The following is a 20,132-nucleotide window of genomic DNA, read 5'->3' as shown; positions in this document are numbered from 1 at the left end:
AGATACCATTGCGCCTAATCCTACAGAGACCCTGGTTTCTCTTGTCAAGGTTAAGTAGATTAGAGTACAATAAAGTCTACAGCACAGATGTACTCACCTGTCTATTAGAAGAAGAACTTTCAGCATTTCCTCTGGGGGCTGGAAGGGGAAAAGACATTATTGCTAGTCAATGACTCCTCAATGACAGGCTCGACAGCATCAATCAGCAGACTGGGTCAAATGGCAATGTACCCAGAGAGGCCCGAAGCTAGATTCGGAAGAGTGGGCTTTTAAATCACTATGGAAACATTGTCTAACCACACAAATGCCCTACTGCAACACTGGGAGAGTGCCTTGTTTTAGCCCAAATCCCAACCACACAAGAAAAAGCAAAGTGAGCCTGAGCCACACCCACATACATTCTGTTCTTTGAAATATTTTGCTTCAGTATGAACATTAGCTTTGGCTCATTTCACTCGTGCTGTTTGTCCTTGGCTTGGAGATGGGGGGTTCTCCCCTTTCTGCTCTCTGTGAAGTACTCACTCCTGTGTTACATGGACACTTGACTTCAGGTGCCCCGCCCCCAACTCACTCTGGTCTCTGCTCAGAGTTCAGCCTCTTTTAACTGGCCGAAGTCCCTCCTTGCCCAGAATCGGGGGGGGGGGGGGGTTTCTCCAGCCTTCCTTCCTACTTTGTAATGGCCTCCGTGTACCTCCATTTCCTCATTCATTCCCTCCTGGCCGTGGACAGTTGCTGTCGGTCCCCAGTGGACTCATCTTCCTCCTTTCTCCCTATTCACTGTTAGTTCCATGGGAGTATTAGATACCCGTTTCCAGTTTCCTGCTGGCTCATAAGTACACACAGGCCACTATCCCAGATGTTCCTGTCTCCTAATCCCAGACTCTACCTCCAACCATAGCAACTCATCAGAATTCTAACAGGCAGCAAGGAAAGCTAGACTCTACTTCCCTTAACTGTACTCCTGCCCACTCCTTTCCAGGACCGGGTAGCTGATTCCAGAGTTGCTTAGTCGTCTCCTGACATCCCATGAACATCCCCTCCTTACAGCTCAACACCTGCAATGCTCTGCCTCCGAACCCATTTCTGAGTTCATGATTCCCAACAGCCCTCTGTCCTGTGCAGACAGCCACCCCACTCAGAGGAACATGTTGAGCCCGGATACCCTTTTGAAGTCATCCTAACTGGATCTATACCATGTGGTTTCCCAGAAGGCAAAATATCTCCCTCCTTGTATCTGCCCCCCCCCCCCCCCCGGTATATGCCATGGTGACCATTCAGCATTATATAACCAAATTAGGGTCCAGGCTAGATTTTTGTCTTGGAGAAGTGATTCTTGCTAATTTATGGGAAGATGGCTTTTTATTTTGAAGATCGCTATCTAAAGTCCCTTCAGCCAATTACCGTTAATGCTGTCCTGACCACAACAACACGGCTCAGAGGTACAAAGGGAGAATTGCACTCATGTTCCACACATGCTCTCCAACATGTTGATGAAGCCAGTCACCAAATCATAGAATCAAATGTGAGAACCTCAGACTCTATCTATCTATCCTGGAACCCTCTCTACTCCTGCTACATCTGGTGACTTAGGCCAGCCCCACAGAGAATCCAAGTGTTAAGCCAGCTAAGCCCACTGGGACAACTGATCTCCTAGAGGTGATTATTTCACTGCCCTTGACTTGGCCTGAATGTTCCAGTAGAGCCTATGAACTGTGCTGGCCAGTTACCGCCAATGGTTCTACAATCAGGAGGGAAGTCACGTTTGAACGGATAGCCATTGTGATTAGAACAGGAACAGGTTGGGGGTTAGAGCTGTACTCAGCTTATGTTCCTGAGACTTGCTGCTCTCCTGGCCAGGTGACAAGATGCTGACCACCCGTGGTCACTTCTACGTGGTTGACAACAACCAATGGCATACCGTGTATCTCCTATACACCAGACCGTAAGGCATCCTGTCAAATCCAGGAAGCAACCCCTTCGACACAAAACCCCAACATGATTAAAGTGCAGAGTAGTGACGTAAGTAAGGCTTACTGTGGCGCTTCCTGGTGTTGGCTTTACCCTCCTCTCTGGTGACACCCAAGCAGCCCATGAGCTCCTGCACGGTGATGGACTTGTCATTGTTCATGTCGCAGTACTCCACAAACTTCTTCACACACTTTTTGGGCTTGGATTTCTTTCGCAGGAACCTCTTAAAGGGTTTGATCTCCTTCTTGCCAATGTCTCCACTAGAGTTCTTATCAAGCAGCTTGAAGTACCAATGTACAACCCTCTCCTCCAGGGTGTGGCTGGGGTCTGGCTCTGACAGCCTAGAGGATGAGCAAGCATGTCAGACAGAAGGCGGAAGCTGCTGTGCCCCCTGACTCTGGCTCCCCCCTTCCCCACCCTCACACCTGTGCCTACCCTGATGCACTACCTGATACGGCCACCTTCAAATATAAGCCTGTGTGTTCAGAACAAGGAACACCACAGCAATGTGTGCACTGTGGTTATTCAATCACCCAAGGCCTTGAGTTCAAGGTCACTGACCTGAGACCTGGGCTCAGGTCAAGAAATAACAGCATCCACCAAAGGCATCTAAAGTGCCAGGCTCTCTACCTTAATGTGATAATTTGTCTACTGTGTATGCAAGAGACACGTAAATAGATGAGGTGATATCAAATTTTTTTTCAGTTATAACTAGACAGTTTTCTTTGGAATTCTTTTAAAGCTGTACATTCTGAGATACAGATAAGTCAGGCTGTGAGTCAAACCTTGACACTGTGCCGGAAGGACGTCCACCTCTCACCTGAGGTGAAGAACCTATGCCATCACTTTGGACTCAGCGGACTCCACTGTTTAGATGGACTTTCCTCTGTGAGAGTGCAAACACAGCAAGCAGATGCCAACAGCCCCCAGCGACTGGGCTCGCAGGCACTATTGTGGGTCAGACACTCAGAAGGCAAGTCAGTCACTTCTATAGTACATGACAGGAGGTTGAAATTTAGTTGACTTCTTTTGCCTTAGCTTGTGCAAATGTGACACTTCCCCCTCAGTGTTCCTTCTCCCCTTATGCCTTCCTTAGCAAAGAAAGCACAAGATGAAGGGTGGCTTTATGCTAAGGAGGCTTCATACAGGAGACAGCCAGGAGCTCGCTGTCAGGACGGCATGGGAACAAGTGTTTTTAGAAAAACAAAAAAAAAAAACTTTAAAATAAAGTTTCTTTTAGAAATAAGAGTGAGAGATTGTGAACACCCAGAGCTGAGTTTAAGTACTGAAGTACCACCTGGACAGCTCCATCACCCTGTACTGTGAGGAAGTGGGCACACAGGCACCGTTATTCCTACCATGACAAAAAAAAAAAAAACCAAGTCTCACTGTGTCTACAGTGTACACAGGAGAGCATCTGTAGGGTGAGCCTTGTTGGTGGGATCAAGGCCCCAGCTGTACACTTGAACCTGGATAAGAAGATAAGCCTCACATGTGCATAGCAGGGATCAACGATAAATAAGTCCCAGCACTCGGGAGGCAGAGGCAGTGGCTCCCTGAGCTCAAGGCCAGCCTGGTCTGCAGAGTGAGTTCCAGGACAGCCAGGGCTACACACAGAAGCCATGTCTCAAAAACAAGTAAACAAACAAACAAACAAACAAAAACCAAAAAGCCAACTTTTTTTGAGTTGCAGAATTCCAAAGTAGATAAGTCAAAACCCAGTAGATAAGTCTCAGACTCAGTTTCAACCTATAGATCCACCCAAAGCAAGTGTGTTCCTCTTCTCAGGCCTCCCTGGGCCCCAGGAGCCGCTGATCATGAAGAGGGAGGCTGTTCCCCATGGTCCGCCTCCTCTAAGGCGCTCTCTTCTCTCTGTCTCTGTCTCTGTCTCTGTCTGTCTCTGTCTCTGTCTCTGTCTCTCTCTCTCTCTCTCTCTCTCTCTCTCTCTCTCTCTCTCTCTCTCTCAGACATTCAAGTGAACTGCCTGATCTCACATGGCCACCGGCCAGGAAGAATTTAGCTTCCCAGATTCCTTCAAACTTCTGGGCTTCAAGCCAGCATATTGCTCTGCAGCAAGACACAGTATACCTGCCAGAAGAGGAAGAGGGGTCAGAGACGGCATGAACCATGTCTGTGGAGAGCGCATCCAGGACACTTGTCAGAAACTCGTGCTTTTTGGCACCAGGACAACCTAAAAAAAAAAAAAAATGCACATTTCCTCCTCTGTCAGTGGAATTCACAAGGTATAACAGAAGTCTCTGTACAATGGAAAAAAGATTTAGTATTCAGAAATTAGTAAGTTAGACTTGCTTCAATGTGAATGAGATGATTGGATGCAGGCGCACTGTATTCGTACCTCATGCTCACCAATTGTACCACTATAATTGATAGGTGTTGACCTTGACTCACAGCAACCATCAATCGTGGCATCTAACATTTGTTGAATTATGACATGAGATTAAGATTCGCAAGCTTTAGCCTCTGGTTGATCTCTAAAGCCACAATACAAGCATGTATGGGTGTCCCTTTGTTACCTGAGGCCTCAGATCCTTGGAACCATCCGCAGTCACCAAGTTCTCCCTACTGGGATTTTCACAAGGAAACCTAACCCAGGGTAGTGAGTCCAGACGCTGCCAGCCACCATTACATATCTCCTGAAATCCCAAGTCTAGTTAGAAGCAATGTCAGGCAGATCGGTGGTGGCCTCCTTAGGGGCAGATTCATCAGTGCAACACATATCAAGGATCATGGGTGTTCATACTTGTGAGCCCCAGAGCTGACCGTTTAGGATCTCAACCCAAGAGTGATTCACCAATTCTGGTATCTAGAGCTCGACTTTCCACAGAGCATTTTACATGCATGGTAGCGCTTCTTTACCAACCTCTCCTGCACTCACCCCCACTTGGGGTACCTGTTTGTCAAGTCTGAGATATTCTCTCCATCCTGAGTTATGGTAGCTGGGCAGTAGAGACTAACATGCTGGTGTGGTTGAAGATATTTTGGTTTCATTGTTTTCCTTTAGACACTTGAGTTGTTTTGTTGTTGTTATTGTTGTTTTGTTTTTTGTTTCTTTGTGTGTGTGTGTGTGTGTGTGTGTGTGTGTGTGTGTGTGCGTTTACTATGATTCAAACAAATGCTAGCTGCCTGTGGCAAGTATCTATGGAGGTCTGTTTTGACTTATTAAACATTCTAGCAGAAAACAGATGTTAGCCTTTCATAGAGTGTGTGGAACTTGAGACAAGAAAGACTGTGTATCTCTTCTGTGCTCAATTAAAAAGATGGATCACAATCTACAGAACAAGCCATACCCACTGAGTGAAGGGCTCTGAGAAACTGTCCTGAATCCCTGAGGCTTCTCCAGAAGGGAAACAGAAGCCTGAGATTGCTTCAAGTGGTTGCTGGCTCTCCAGAAACTTCTGGAAACCATCTTTGCTGGACAACTGGAGATGACACAGGCATTGGTGGTGTGAAGACAAGGATGGGAAACCATGCCGCAGGCCCATTGGAAGGGGCTTCCTAACTGCCTATATGCTCATCTGGCCCATGATACCGCTGAAGGAGGAGGCATACTGAGAAAGCATGGTAAGCCTTTGCAAAACCCCGAGGTGCACACATGAACTCCCCAGCGCTTGTCAGCCTCAAGAGACTCAAAGGGGAATATGGTGAAGGTAGCCATTGTTCACATCTGCTCAGAGAATGTCCACTGAGAACCTGTGAAGAAGCAGGGATCTGGTCACAATTGAACTCAAGCAAGGTCCTTGCTTGGGATGGATGCCAGGTATGCAATCCTTATTTTGTTTTACAGGAGGTAACTGATAAGCCATTTATTTTAGACTCTGACATCTATGCTTGTTATAGTTTTAGAGACATCAACAAATGGAAAAAGAACTGTGCATCACATCCAGAGAGGGCAGAATGAAGGAGAAGTGGTTGGACTGGTTGGAGCAGCAACCCAGGAAGCTGCTCATGGCGGTCTGGGTTAGGAGAGTGAAAGGAATGTCTTAACTACATGGATGGTCAGAGGTAATAGTGGAGATGTAAGAAAGAGACAAAGGGCCAGAGTTATCTACAGGCTGTACCTGCCAGGTTTGTGTTGATTGGCCACCAAGTACCTTGAGCTGATTTGCTCGCTGTGAGAATCTGAGAGCCTTTTGCCTCCACTACAGAGCCTAGAGCCATACTGCCTTTGTGATACATGGACTGGGGCATAAGAACATTCCCAAAGTCCAAGACAAACAGATATGAGACTAACACACTCAGAAGAGAGAGCTAAGAGCACCCATTGCCCTTGAAGGTGATGGCTTTCCATATATGAAAGGTAGCTGTACTACGTGTGTACAAAGTGTGTCACCAGGAATATGCACTCTGATAAACATCCAAGAGAACTGGCCTGGCTTGAGGTAAAGGGACAGTGACTTCACGTGGTCTCACAGTGGTCTGGTGTTATAGACAGAAGTCAATTCATTCTGCAGATACCAGTTCCCATGCCCACACTACTAGCCTGCCTATCCATCTCAGGAGCAGTGAGCCTTTGGTTTCCCCCGAGACATTACATCTCTGTCAGGACCACAGGCTGGCAGGAAATACAAGACTCATGGGTAATGCTTCATGCTTCCAAGTTCTCTTCTTAATCAAGCTGCCTGTCTTGGGCCTGATGGAACGTTTCCAAGAATAGTGACATTCCAGGGTAAGTATCAGGATCAAGCATGCGGATCTTGATCTAACGGGACAGCCAATTTATTTAGGAATAGTTCTGCTGGGAGGATGTTCTTCCAGTAAATGCATTACTGAGTTCAGAAATCCTTGGCCCTGCAGTCGCTTCTCCAGAAGTTCATTTTCTATGCCTTAAACGATTTGTTGTTTTTTTAATCTTTCAAAAGAAATGTGTTCTGCACTTTCTATGAAACACCCCTATTTTTAAAAACAGTCTTTTATTTAAAAACTACTGATTTCAGTAATTTTGCTTATGATTTTTTTTTCCAGTATGCATTTATACATGTTCACGACGGGCCTCCTGATTGCAGGGCAAATCTCCTCTGTGGATCATCACAATGAATGTAAACTTTCTCCCAGTAACCTACATGGCATGCCTGGCTACCACAAGGAAACCCCATGCAGAGCCAATAGAGGCAGAGAGCAGTTAATCAAGAGAAGAGGTTGGGTGATCCTAACCTGGGTCTTATAGCCATGCTGGTCAGGCACAAAGAGATGTTAGCCTCCATGCCAATGAAACACTGTGAGATTAGGGAAGGCCACTGGGATAGAAACCCAGGCCTTGAGCTGGTCAATGTCTGTGAACTCCTGAGTCTGAAGTATCTGGTTGATGACAGGTTTTAGATTTGTGGGGACTTTCTTAGTTTAAAAAGTCTATTTCGAATTATAGCATCAAACCTGACATACAGCCAAAATAACCCTCTGTCTGCAGCAACTTCTCAGTGAGGAATTACCAGAGTACTGTTTTCTCCAAGTTTAGAGTTTCCTTGAGCATTCTGGAACAAGCATTTCGAAGGACTCAGGAGTCTGGGGTAGCATGATGTTAGCAGAGGCTGGACCACAGCTTCCAGCTCATGGCACAAAGTGTTACACCTGATGTTTGAACCCACTTCAACACACAGGTTCTCTCCACCACCATGATAGCTCTAGACAATCCACAGTGCTGAAAAAAATGATGAATCCATTCATACTGAGAGACACAGAAACAAAGAAAGACAGAAAGAGATAGAGGCATGAATCTTACACCAACTTAGTGGAAATCTAAAAGTGAATGGTCTTTGAAACTCCAACCAGGATGGGTTAGAGGGGGTCAGTGTACTGACCCTGTCTGTGCCTGGGCAAGAGCAAGGCCTCTGAGTTCTCCTCACTGCTCTTAAGACCACAGTAATGGGGATGAGGGACCAGATTCACCCTTCCTGGACAATCATCCTAGTGTGTATGTGGTCAGAGTAGAGAACAGTCTTCAGATGACTTCATTCTCCTTGCTGAGGGCTGAGTGAGGAAGGGAAGGTGGGCAGCCTTGTGAGCAGACAAGAGGCTACTTGTGGGCCAAGCCTATCCTGTCTGTGTACAAGGAAGACTCCATCCACTGCACAGAGTATGGGGAGCTGGGAAATGGGTTTGGCTGAAAGGTCTGGGACTTAAAACAACTAGTAATGATCCGTGGTCACAAGGCCTCTAAAACATGGTATCACAGATATTCCTAGAAAGTGGCTGTTCCAAGTAGCTATCGCCTCCTCCTTGAATAGTCACAGACACATGCTGGGTGATGTGCTCTGGGACACAGGACCTATTCCCCCATCAACCCCCTGCTCTCTCTCCTTATACACAGTTCATACCTTCTTTACATTTAAATTTAGAACTATGAAAAGGCAACCAAGAGTTAGGAAAGTTTGCTCAGCTGCTTGGGTTTAGCTGCCTGCAACTTGTTACATAGGTGTGAAAAGCCAATCCCTTAATCCTTCCTCCGGGCTGGACCCCACAGAGGGTTTAGGATCAGGAAGTGCTAGAGAAAATCTCACTAAACTTTCCAAGTGTAAGATTTAAAAAGAAAACCAAACCCATTCTTGTGTTAACTCTATTTTTCTATTTTCTATATTTCTATACTTGAAATATTTATGCTCAGATCTCATTATTGTTCAGTGTATTTCCTGTCTTTTAAAGCATAGTTCCTGGGCTCCGGGATGCATGTTAAAGAGCTCACACTCATACATTGGTGGAAATCAGCTCTTGTTTAGGAGCCAAGGCCCAGGAGAGAGCTAAGATAATGGGGGAAAGCAAGCCATGGTGGGCACATGGCCAGTCAATGGCTCCCACTGGCCTAATCCTTCAAAGAAGCTATGAATATAAGGCCATTGGACTTCTCGTAACAAACATCCCAGGAAGCCTTTGCCTTGGTTTAAATCTCCATAGGTTGGGCATCAGAAGGATATACACTAGGAATCTCAGGGACATGTCAGAAATATGGGGCTGCCTAGGCATTTATCCTCAAACCAGCCCTGCTGGTGCCTGGAATCTCTCTGAGTTTCCCAAGAGCATCGGTGACATTTGTCAAGGGCCTTGATGACAGCCATGACCCCCAGCCCTCAAGGTGCTTTAAAGGGAAGTGCTGCTGAAGAGATACTGAGAGAGTGGTCTTGAGTAAAGATCAGTGTCACTTCATAGGACTCATGGGACTTCTCTGGGTTCCCGTCTGTGTCCTTCTTACAAAACCTAAGGTCACAGGCCTCCTGGGGCAGAGTGAGCATCTCCAGACACATTCCACCTTGTAATGTGGCACTGTAAGTCTCTTCCAGGAGTCAGTGACAGATCTGGTGCCTGGCCCCCACTACAGGCTGGTCTGGTCTCACTCTGTCATGCAGGAAAATAAACATATGCTGCTGCTTGGTGTCTTCCTGAGCTAAGGTCGTTGTATAGAAACGGCGCAGAGAAGTATCAGGTTAGCGCTTTCTAGAACTGAACTGTCAATGTTTTAAAAACAGTCGATTGCTAACAGCACTCCAGGAATCAACTCCAGTAATCCAGAGGTCATGGATCAAGGCAGAATAATCATGTCGTGCATGGGCACAGAGTCAGAGACCAGGCAACTAGGAACGAAAGAAAGTGCATGGGCTTGCGTCCAGCAAGAACAAGCTCTGACCACATACACAGTCTGAGATGTCTAAAGACATAAACGCCTGGGTGGGTAACATCTCTATACATCCTAAGGAGGCATTTCCTCCTTGGAAGTCCCTGGAATTGAATGCTCAGTCAGTCCAGTTCGCCTCTTTAGGCTCCTAAGGATCTTCAGGAGTCCAAACACAGAACAGGAAGTTCTGCAATCTCTATAGCTCACAGTGTCTTCATTTTTAACTTCGAAACAGAAATGAAGGCCAATAGAGAAGAGAAAGCAACTCCTGAGCCAGTTAACCTTGGCACACTTATGTCAGCCTGGTATAGTCAAACGTTGGCAGGGAATTTACCAGAACACCTACATTCTGAAAACAGGTCCCAGTTTAAGTTAGTTCCAGCATGTGCATTGATGTATATTTTGATTTTGAACACTATAAGACATAGTGCAACACCAATTCCCCACCCCCCTTTTGGCACTGTTGAGATGGTGGCAGGTGTGTGGCACACACCAGGAAGATTCTGGGTGACTAATAAAAGGCTGAGTGTAAGGGATGTGGGTGGTCTCGCCTTCCCAGGAAGTGCTGTGAGCCTTCAACATAAGCATCTACTTCTGTCTTAGTATCTTGACCAACCTCCAGGCAGAGCCCCCATCATTTTCCTCTTGCCTGTCATATCAGTTCCAAAGGACACAGCAAGGCTCCTAACTACTAGCTTGGAAACCCCAGGCCTATCCATCCTCAGCCCTCCCCACCCACTGCAGCTCTGTCTTGATGCTGCTCCCTCCATATTAACCCTCAGGCAGTTCCTTGCCTTCTTCTACCTCCCTTGCACCCCTAAAGCTACAGCAATAAAATGAAACACTTTCACAGGCTGCCACAAGTTTATCAATCAACATGTATCTGCTAGTGTTTGACATGACGACACCCTTGCTTGAAGTCCTGGCTCTAACCCAGGGGATGACGTAGAGTCTAAGAAAGAGGCTCCACTAAACAGCCCACATGCTGGCTCCCACCTTGACCTCTGTGCTTCTCATGGGACCCCACTTCCTGTTCTGTTTCTATGACTAGTACTCAAATGTCATAGTTTCTGCATCAACATTGTCTTGGGTACTCTCAAATGACTGAGTTGGTCACACTTGTCTTTCTATTGTCCATACTGTGATTCATATTGTATGTGCATGAAAGCCAAAATATTGTCTCCTGACAGCTCTGGGATTCATGGCATAGGGGAGGCACTTACTAAAATGCTGTACATAGACTACTTACCAGAACTTTACATGGGGTACCCCTGGCTCTTAGTCCTGAGACTCTTGAGAGCTCAGGATTCATCTCCAAGATCATAAAACAGAAGATACAACTCATTGTTCTAGAGTTCTCTAGAGGTGGCTGGTCTGATTTGGTTCCCAGTGGCAGGAGAAGGCAAGCTAGCCAATGACGAAAGTTGCTGAGTCACTATAACCTATTGTCCTCAAGAAGAAGAACCTATTGTCCTTTGGCCTTCATGCACATTGGACTTGTGTGGTTTCTCACCCACACTCACAGAAAGATGCACTGCTCTTGTCTCAACAGGACAAGCTGCTGGGTTTCAAGAGGCTCTTCAAGGATAGCAGGGGACAGAGGAAACTTCTGCACTTGGGACCAGGAGAATCAGGTGGGACAGTGAGGTGTAGCAGAGCCACCCATTCAGTCACAGACCTAACTAGCTTACATCTGGGTCAGGAACATTGAGAAAAGGGAGAAAAAAACAAAAACAACAACAACAACAACAAAAACAAAACCTTGGATCATTGACAGTCTAGTAGAGCTATGCCAGGAAAAGATGGAAGATTCTGTCTTCGGCCTTCCCCTTTGCACAACACTTCACAATGATATCAGTGAAGACGGACATTAATTACCTGGCAACCAAACTGAGAAATAGTACAAAGATGATTTCTTTCTCAAGAGGTTGGATAGCCAAAGTTTTAAAATTTATGATCCCAATCATGATTACTGGAATATTAAGGTAGCACCAACAGGAAATAGAACAGCCTAACGTCATACACCTAGGCTGTTGCAAGCCTGAAGTGCCAGTGCCCTTCAGGAAATGAATGCTCACTGACCTAAAACACTTAGTGGATAACAAATACCCACACAGTCTTATCAGCCACTGAGAACAAAAACATTCCCTTTATGATGATGGAAGAGTGATGTTTTTCATAACTGGCTTGTGTGTTTTATGCTTTTAAAATAGTTATCTTTCTTGTAAAAAATGTGAAGAACATCAAAATTATTGGTGTCTGGCACATTCGACATTAGTATTCTGGAAAATTAGAACTATAACTGCACATGGCTGAGCACTTTCTGGGAAAACAACTAATTAGGGACTCGCTGTGGAGACTACTGGAATGGGGTTTTGGCAGAGTTGCTGTTTCTTGGGTGTCTCTGGTGTTACAGTCTCTAGTCACCATCTAACTCCAGCAACCTCTGATGGACCAGCGGCCAAGCAGCCTCTTGTTATGTGAAAAGCCTGGGAGAAGATGACTAAAGGGGGTCCGTCAGCTTTACCATTTCCAGCTCACTGGGGCATCAAGCCTGGTAGAGTGGAGGGAGGGGGATGCTATATCTCATGATTTCAGAAAATTCTATCTAAATCTACAACATGGCCAAGTCACTAAACTGTTTTCTTCTCCTCCAGACTGTCAGTCAAGGGAAAGGGCCCAAGAAAGTCCAGAAAAAGATTCCAGGAAAGTGGCAAATTCTCTAAGGAAAGACTATGCCCATCTGACCCATCTCCCTATGACCCAGCCAATGGCATAGGTGAAATTACCGATCATAGAACATATCTAATACCACGGTGCAAGAGGACCACATGGAAAGCATTCGAAGCTCTTCTAAAACACAGGCTCTTCTCGGGCTTTTGGCTTTCTTCACTCTGGATGCCTAGGTCTGGTTTCTGGGTGCTGTTCCTCTCTGTCTATTATCATCAACCTTCTCCTTAATAAATCAGCTCAAAGACACTGTCTTCTTGGTTCCTCTGATGAGAGCTTCCTGTTCTGTACAATACAACTCTGTTAGCCAGTGTATCCCTACCATGAATTCAACCTCACAGGAGCCAGCTCCAACCTTTATTGCTTGGCTGGGGATAGTGTTTGTTGCATTTAGGAAACTAGACCCAGCCATATGTGTTTGGATTCTTTCTACCTTAGAAATCTTGGCAAGAGAAGCCATGCATGTAGCATCCTCACTGGAGATGAACAAGACTCTGCAGTCTTCCCATGGTTCATCCAGATACTGCCCTAGAGAACTCGGGGCTTCTTTGCAGAGTAGAGGCCGTGCATTCTCACAGGGTGTGACTATGTAGTCAGGTGACTGAATGAGAGGGCTTAGGAAGGGAACATTCGAGGCACAGAGGGACACGTTAGCTTCTTACACGTGATATCACTTCCAGGGCAGCAGGGAAAGTTGGACCATGGACTGAGCCTCAGAATCCCACCTTAAAACCCAGTGGCCCAGTGCCTGCTAATCTGCTCTCAGACTCAACTGCACCATAAGTGGTGTCTCTGCTCAATAAAAGTCAAAACAATCTAACTCATTTCTTGATGACCCTTGGGTTGTAGCAAGGAGAGTATTGTTAATGTAAAAAGTGCCAATTGACTGCAGGGATCCCTTCCTATGGAAAGATACCAGATGGTCTGCATGTCATAATCTCAGACAAACTGGAATTTCCCAGGTGACAACTGGCCTATTTAATTGAATCTTTGGAGCTATGAGTTTACGAAGTCAATGTACTGGGGCAGCCCCAACCCTCTGATGACTTGTGTGGAAACTCATACGGTACACGGCCATTCTGGTGAATAAGAGTAAGGTTTGGGCTGCTCCAGGAGACCTGGCCCATCTTATATTATTTGGGTTCAGGAAGAATCAAAAGCAGACAGTAGAGACAGTGAGACAAGGTCAGAGAACATGAAGTCAAGATGACAGACGAACCTTGGTGGAGTAACCATATACTGGTGGCATAACCATATACTGGTGGTGTGACCACATACTGGTGGCCAGGAAAATGGACAGACAAGCACTAGGTGCCCATACACAGTGGGCACCAAGGTGAGAACACCCATGCTTGCCACCCATGGTGGTACTCTTCAAGCAGAGCAGCCAAGATTATGTTCAAGAAGGAAGAAGAGTTTTTCAAAAGACAAGGCCAGCATCTCCTCACCCTCTGTCCTGGATCTTTTCTGACTTTATCCTCAGAGATGGGTTAACAACCTCCTATCTGGTCATCAGGCATAAGACACACTGAATGGGTGCCAATGCTGGTGGGAGGCGAGGTGAGGTGTCAATGGAAGATCTGAGGGATGCTAGAAAGGGCAGAGTACCCCAGAGTTTTTATGGAGACCTCAATTCATCTCTATTAACCCTATAGAAACCTTGCTAAACAAGCCAGTCTGATTAAAGCCAGGATGTAGGAAGGGGCTGTGATACAAATGAAGGAACAACTTACACTGGCTAAATGCTGCTGGCTTTGCATTTGCAAACAGGCTCTCTCTGGAGTCCATCCCCAGCTTGTTTATCAGAGCTGAGACGGATTATCTCCTACAGCCTTTCCCTGGCCTTGCTCCAGACGCCTTCACCTAGACTGTCATAAACCCAGCGCGTTAGGGAACGGGAATCCAGTTCCATTCTGAATGGAATGTTGTCACCTCGTGCTTATACATATTTATAGGTTAAGTTAATAACCTGAAGGATTTTCTATACCCCTAGAGTTTTACTTGGGAGGCAGCCACTGGATGGGGAAACTGGAAGCCATGTTTTCTTTTCAATAATGCTTACATCACCACTAGGAATCCTGTTTCCTCAGTTCAGAGGTGGCACAGCATGCAGCGCCCTGGCACACGTGCTTCCTGTCTGCTTTACACCCTGCCTCAGGAGGCTACCTACCAGACATCAAATCCCACGGGTGGTGGGACCTGGACAAGAACGGCAGGCTGTGAGAAGCAGAGACCTGATACACTTTGTGCAAGGGACGTCCCTGGTCTGGTTCTGTGCCTGGCTTGGATCACACCAATCAGTCTCGGCATTTCTGGGCTCTGTATGCTCATTGCTTTCCTGTCAGAGTGGGCCCTGGTCCTCTGCATCCCAGTCATGAGAGCAGCATGCTGGCTCTGGTGAAAGCTGCTCTCCTTCTGTGTGTCTGCACAGTGCCCCAGTGTTCTCTGTCTCTGCTGCTTTAGACTTCAGTGAGAGCCTCAACTAAGGCTCCAGAGTCCCAGGCCCACAGGAGTGCATGGCACCCTTCAGCAAGGGCCTGTGAGGGGAAATGGCTTGACTCTAGGAAAATGTCAAACTTCTCAGCGAAGGGCGCACATGCTATCGTGGTAAAATGTGTAGGGAAGAAGTCAGCATGAAAAGAAAATGAGGATGTTGAGTTGAGGCGGAAGAGAAGCTGTGCTAATATGCAAAAGGTAGAGTCCCATTTGATGGCAGCAGCTATGGCAGGAGGAAATAAATGGTAGTCACTGTGACTGAACATGCAGGTTACAAAACACCCTTCCTGACAGGGCACAAGGAGCAGACTCCCTGTGTACTATGAAGCAAAAACTGTGTGTGAGGAGTGACTCCTGCCCCAGTGTGAATAAATAGGTCACTTCAGTGGGTGGGCAGTCAAGACAGATGCTGAAGTCACAGGCCTGAGCCAAGCTTGGGCCCGGTACAGTCATGGGCTGTGGGAACTAAAAAAGGGGGCCCTGGGGAAGAGGGGGAAGGGAAAAGGCCCACACCCCGCCAGAGTTCCACCTATACGCTGGTCAGTCAGGTGTGGGAGGGCTGCTAACTATCTTCCACTCATCCCTGGGTGGGCATTCCTCTATCCCACTCTTCAGGGGGTGGCCAAGGTGCAGCCCTACCTGGGGAGCCCCGGAGCTACCTTGCTAAAGCCCCAGGGTTATAGGAGAGAGAGATGAGGGCGGTGGATCTTGATGAGCAGAGACTCTCTATGGTTTTAAGAGATTTATTATAGAAATGCAGGGAGAAAGAGAGAAGGGAGAGAGAGAGAGAGAGAGAGAGAGAGAGAGAGAGAGAGAGAGAGAGGAGAAAGGCTAGAGAGAAAGAGAGTAAGAGGGAGAGAGAAGAGGAGAAGACAGAGAAAAGAGAGGAGAGAAGACAAAGAGAAAGGGGGTGAGAGTGAGGGGTAAAAAGCAAGAGAGACGTAAGAGCATAAGAGGTAAGAGAGCAAGCAGGGGCTGAATAGCCCTTTTTATGGTCTTTACTGTTGCTAGGTAACTGGGGAGGAGTTTAGCCTGAAGATCAGAAGCTTGGGCCATTGCCTATGTGACTTCTAGCCATGCTTCTCTTGTGGGGGCTGTGGGGGGCAGTAACTTAGGCAGGAGCCAGAGTTCTAGGAGCATGAGGGAACGCCTACCATTCATGAAGGTGAATTATCACCACCGGGGTTCAAACCTCAGCTCAACTGGAGACCAGCCTGCAATTCCCCACCATGGGCAGAGGGATAGGTGGTTGGCACATGCCCATGACTCCCCAGCCCACTGTCACCCAGATTATATGCTAGGCTATCTTGAAATAGGGTCATCTCCTCACACACATTCCTGTAACTATATTTCTTCAGGGAGAGCCCAACAAGCAAGGTTCTCCTCTTAGGATTCCCCAATCTGAGCCGATGAGAACCCATTTGTCTCAAACTCACACACTCAGCATCTGACTAGGACCCTAGGCTCTCCCTTGCAGAGGTGTTGGGCAAGCTCACGCAGTTCAGGTACTTATAGAGTCCACTCGAACACATAGGAACTGGTCAGTCAGGGGGCTGAATTTTTATAAGCATATTCCACACTAAGGAGTGCATCAGGCAGGTACTACCAGATGCCTTCATATGCAGCTTAAAGTCCCAGTGCAGATGCTGGCCTACAGCCCAGGGGCCTGGTGAGCTCATATAACAGTCCTGAAGAATGTTGAGAGTCCGGGTTGCTCTGACAACAGGAATCCAATAGTGATAACGTAGTTTCAGGATGAGTGCCCAGTAGCCCTCTTTTTTGACCTTTGTTGGCCACAAATCATCATATACAACAGGACAAACCTACACACGGGGACTGACGGGCTTAGGGACAGCATGGCTGAACTTTCTCAGTACCATGTCTGTTCTTGCTCTTTAAAGACGGGACATAAAGCACAGCCGGTGCAGCTGGTGACGGGCCTCCCTCATCACTTCACGTCCCCTGAGAAGCATGCAGTGCATGTAGTTGTGTTGGGCCATACAACCAGCCTGATGGCCTGGACAATAATTCCATTAAGCAAGTGTCTGACAACCCACAATCTGTTTGTTAGCTCTGGGCCTCTTAATGGAGGGGTGAGCAAGAGATGAGGTGTATATCTGTAAGGTGAAGATATGCAGTCTGGTGGAGGAGGTAGGCATGAGTGGCCTGCACAGGACCGAGGTGGTGGGGACATGCACACACTGCCTGCTTGGGTTCCAGGCAGTAGAAACATGCATACACTGCTTGTGTTGGTTCTGGACCCAGTTATTGACTGCTTCTAAGAAAACTGGGACTCTTAAGACACTGCACAAAACCTCATGACAGGTCAACTAGGAATTTGCTACCAAGCTGAAGGATGCACTATTTGCCTTTAATATGTAAAGAGTGAAGACGAAAAAATAAAATTACCAAAGGCCAATGCCAAGGTAAAAAACTCAGACTCCTGAGGGCAACAATATGTGGCTGGACCCAACTTTCAGTGCATGTAGTTCTGTTGGGTCACAGCACCTCAAGCTAACCCTGCTGTCCCTGTTCCCCACGAGCCCTGCAGAGCACAAGCATGATGTAAGCTAGGAATTCTCTGGATTCCCAGTCAGCTCCTCAGCTGCCTAGGAGCTGATCCAGGACACTGTGCAGCCCTGCAGAGCTCCCCTGCCTCCAGGTCTACACGATCATGCTCCACAATGCATCTGAATGATTGTTTTGATAAACTGTGATTACTCACTTCTCAGCCCCAAGGGAGTAACCCAAGTTCCTCAGCCGGGCAAAGTCTGATTCCGGAAGATTCCCACCTTTAAAGTGTGTCTGAGCACTAGGTGTGACTTCTGTCTGCTTAAGACTCCCCACAGACTCTTGCTTTGGTACTTAAAAGGTCACTCCAAGCATGAGAGCTTGTGTGAAAACAGTGGTGAGAACCTGAAACTGGTCCTACTGGGTGCTTCTGGGAAGGCCTCAGAATACACAGGCCAAGAGTGGCTTCCAGGAATCTCCACCTCATGCCTAGACTTTGCCAAATTCCTACAGCCACGATCTCAGAGGCGGAGGAAACACTGTCTTCACTGAAGGACACACGAGTGCTTCCCAGAAACTCTTCCACCTGCAGCTATAGGCACCAGCTCTGATAGAAAAAACAATCTCTTATAAGCATCACCTGCCAATAAAAATGCGTATGGCCAATGAGCTGAGGCAGGAAATAGGAGGTAGGACATCCAGAGAGAATTCTGGGAAATAATTGGAGGCACTGGAGATTTATGCCACAGTGCTGAGGAGACAGATATAAACCAGCTGGCAGCTCAACTCAGGTGAGAATAAACAGAAAAATGACTTACAAGCTAGTTGGAGAATAAGCCAAAGCTTATAGCCTAGATATTCATTAATAATTAGTCTCAGGGTTGTTATTTCTGGGAATTAAATAGTTGGAAGGAAAATCTAGATTTTACAGACCCTCAAGTGTCCTCTTCTCCCTTTGTGAGCTGTAGAGGGGTAGGTATGGCTGTCAACAGGGAAGGGCAGGGGTTGATGGGCTGTAGCCCAGCTCCTTGTTGATTCTCTAGGCACAAAACAACTGCCTACTTCTACTAACTTAGAAGCTATATGGCTTCCCAGATGCCATGCATAGAGGATGCTGGGGTGGCAAGTTCTGGGGAGCCAGTCTGTGCAAAAAGAGTATGTGTCTCAAGAATTAAAAGTATGGCAACATACATCTCATGGCCAGAGCAGAGCAATGGGCAGCGGTGGCACTGTGGGTATGTCTATATCCGGGTGTCTGCTTTATTCCTCTCATTACTCCAGAAAGAATTCTCCATTAGAAAAATTGCAGAGATAAAATTCCCACCATTACATTGAATGAGCAAGTTGCCTGCTTTGCTCCAGGGAAGGTGAGCGGTAATTACTATCTAGCAAGATGGTGTGAAGTGACAGCCAGCCTCTCTGCTGAGCATGTCAGTGTGCCCCAGAGGTGTCCTGACATGACAGTTATCACAAGGTCCTCAAGCTTTGAGCACCTCTTTGACTTCATGAGACCCTGATGACAAGACGGCCGAGTGGGGACTGAGGAAAGCATCAACTGTTGTCTGGGGACAAGAGGATCCCACAGGCTCAAGAAACCGATTAGATAGGAAGAACCCACGGGAAAAGATAGACCAGCAGTGCCACCCGCCAGCAGCAGCGTCCTCAATCATTCCAGGAATTTCTGAAAGTCAATTAGCACATAAGGGGCAGCCTTATCACCCTTTGTCAGACAGAGACTCCATGTCACTGCGACTGCCTGCCCTCAGTTTGACAAGCTAAAACAAAACTAGGATGAAATATTAAATCTTGTTCAAGGAAAACAATCTAGAAATTTCCAGGCCCTGCTATTTGTTCATTATAAACCATGCTTCCTTCCATTTTTGGCTATCCAGGAGCGTCCCGTTCGCCTGTCACTGGTCTATACAGGTGGGCACTGAGGTCTTGGCCTGAAGAACGTTATCAAAAGAATATAATCCAGTTTTTGCTTCCAGCAGGGTCTTTTCATAACCCTGCCTGCTATAGCTGTAGCCCCAGATGCCTGCCTGGATCACCTCAGGGAGCTGGGTGCGGCTGTCTCCACCCATGGACTTTCTCTAGCAGGGGACTGCCAACCGCCCAATGCCTGTGCCTTCCCCCTGAGGGGCCTGACTCGGCATGGTTGGGGATCAGCTGAGATATTCTTCTAATGAATCCGGACAATAGCTTCCCAGAATTCTACCCAAGCCTGCTCAGGTACTCAGGTGTCAACAGAGATCGTAACAACCACCAGTCTTTGTTTGTTCTACCAGTCTCTCAGTCTTTCTAATTATGTCTGTCTGTCTCTGTCTCTGTCTCTCTCTGTCTCTCTGTCTCTCTCTCTTTCTCTCTCTCTCTCACACACACACACACACACACACACACACACTCACACACACACACACATACAAACACACACACTGTAGGAAAGGAACAACTCACATTGCCAAAGAGGGGTAATATCCTGATCAGCTCTTGATTTAAAACACAGGGTGGGTACTGGGGGTGAAACTTGATTTCAGATCACAGAAAACGATTTAGTAGGAGTGAGAAGAAAGGCAGCAAAGGAAAACAAACACTGTCTGAGTGGCTTCACTCAGTGAGGCGAGGCAGCAGCCAACGTGACAGGCTAATAGTGTCACCTCGCTTCCCAGCTCACCAGCCTGGGACATGTGCCACCTGAAGGTTGTCACCACCCTCTGGAATCCGAACCATTCCCAGAAATAAGACCGACTCAAAAGACCTCGGAGGAAGCTACATGAGAGTCAGGCTGGGGCTTAGGATTAAAACA

General features: G+C 47.1%; 1 protein-coding gene and 1 long non-coding RNA gene across 3 annotated transcripts in view; one reads left to right on the top strand and one right to left on the bottom strand.

The window, feature by feature from the left end:
- Window positions 1-20,132, bottom strand: part of Smoc2 (SPARC related modular calcium binding 2) — a 125,301-nt gene that overhangs the window by 3,111 nt on the left and 102,058 nt on the right. For both annotated transcript variants that reach the window (XM_006524777.3, NM_022315.2), the window contains exons 10-12: window positions 4,057-4,159; window positions 2,035-2,309; window positions 98-138 (exon numbers count right to left, since the gene is read on the bottom strand). In XM_006524777.3, the coding sequence (XP_006524840.1) occupies window positions 98-138; window positions 2,035-2,309; window positions 4,057-4,159 (419 nt within the window). The remainder of the gene's footprint in view (window positions 1-97; window positions 139-2,034; window positions 2,310-4,056; window positions 4,160-20,132) is intronic.
- On the top strand, window positions 2,738-12,573 carry 4930474M22Rik (RIKEN cDNA 4930474M22 gene). The gene is made up of 3 exons (NR_027986.1): window positions 2,738-2,941; window positions 11,142-11,223; window positions 12,247-12,573. It is a non-coding gene; the product is annotated as an RIKEN cDNA 4930474M22 gene (long non-coding RNA).

This window comes from Mus musculus, chromosome 17, assembly GCF_000001635.26.
Source record: "Mus musculus strain C57BL/6J chromosome 17, GRCm38.p6 C57BL/6J".
NCBI classification, from domain to species: domain Eukaryota; kingdom Metazoa; phylum Chordata; class Mammalia; order Rodentia; family Muridae; genus Mus; species Mus musculus.
Note: the sequence above shows the minus strand (reverse complement) of the source record. Positions and strands in the feature narration are given on the sequence as shown.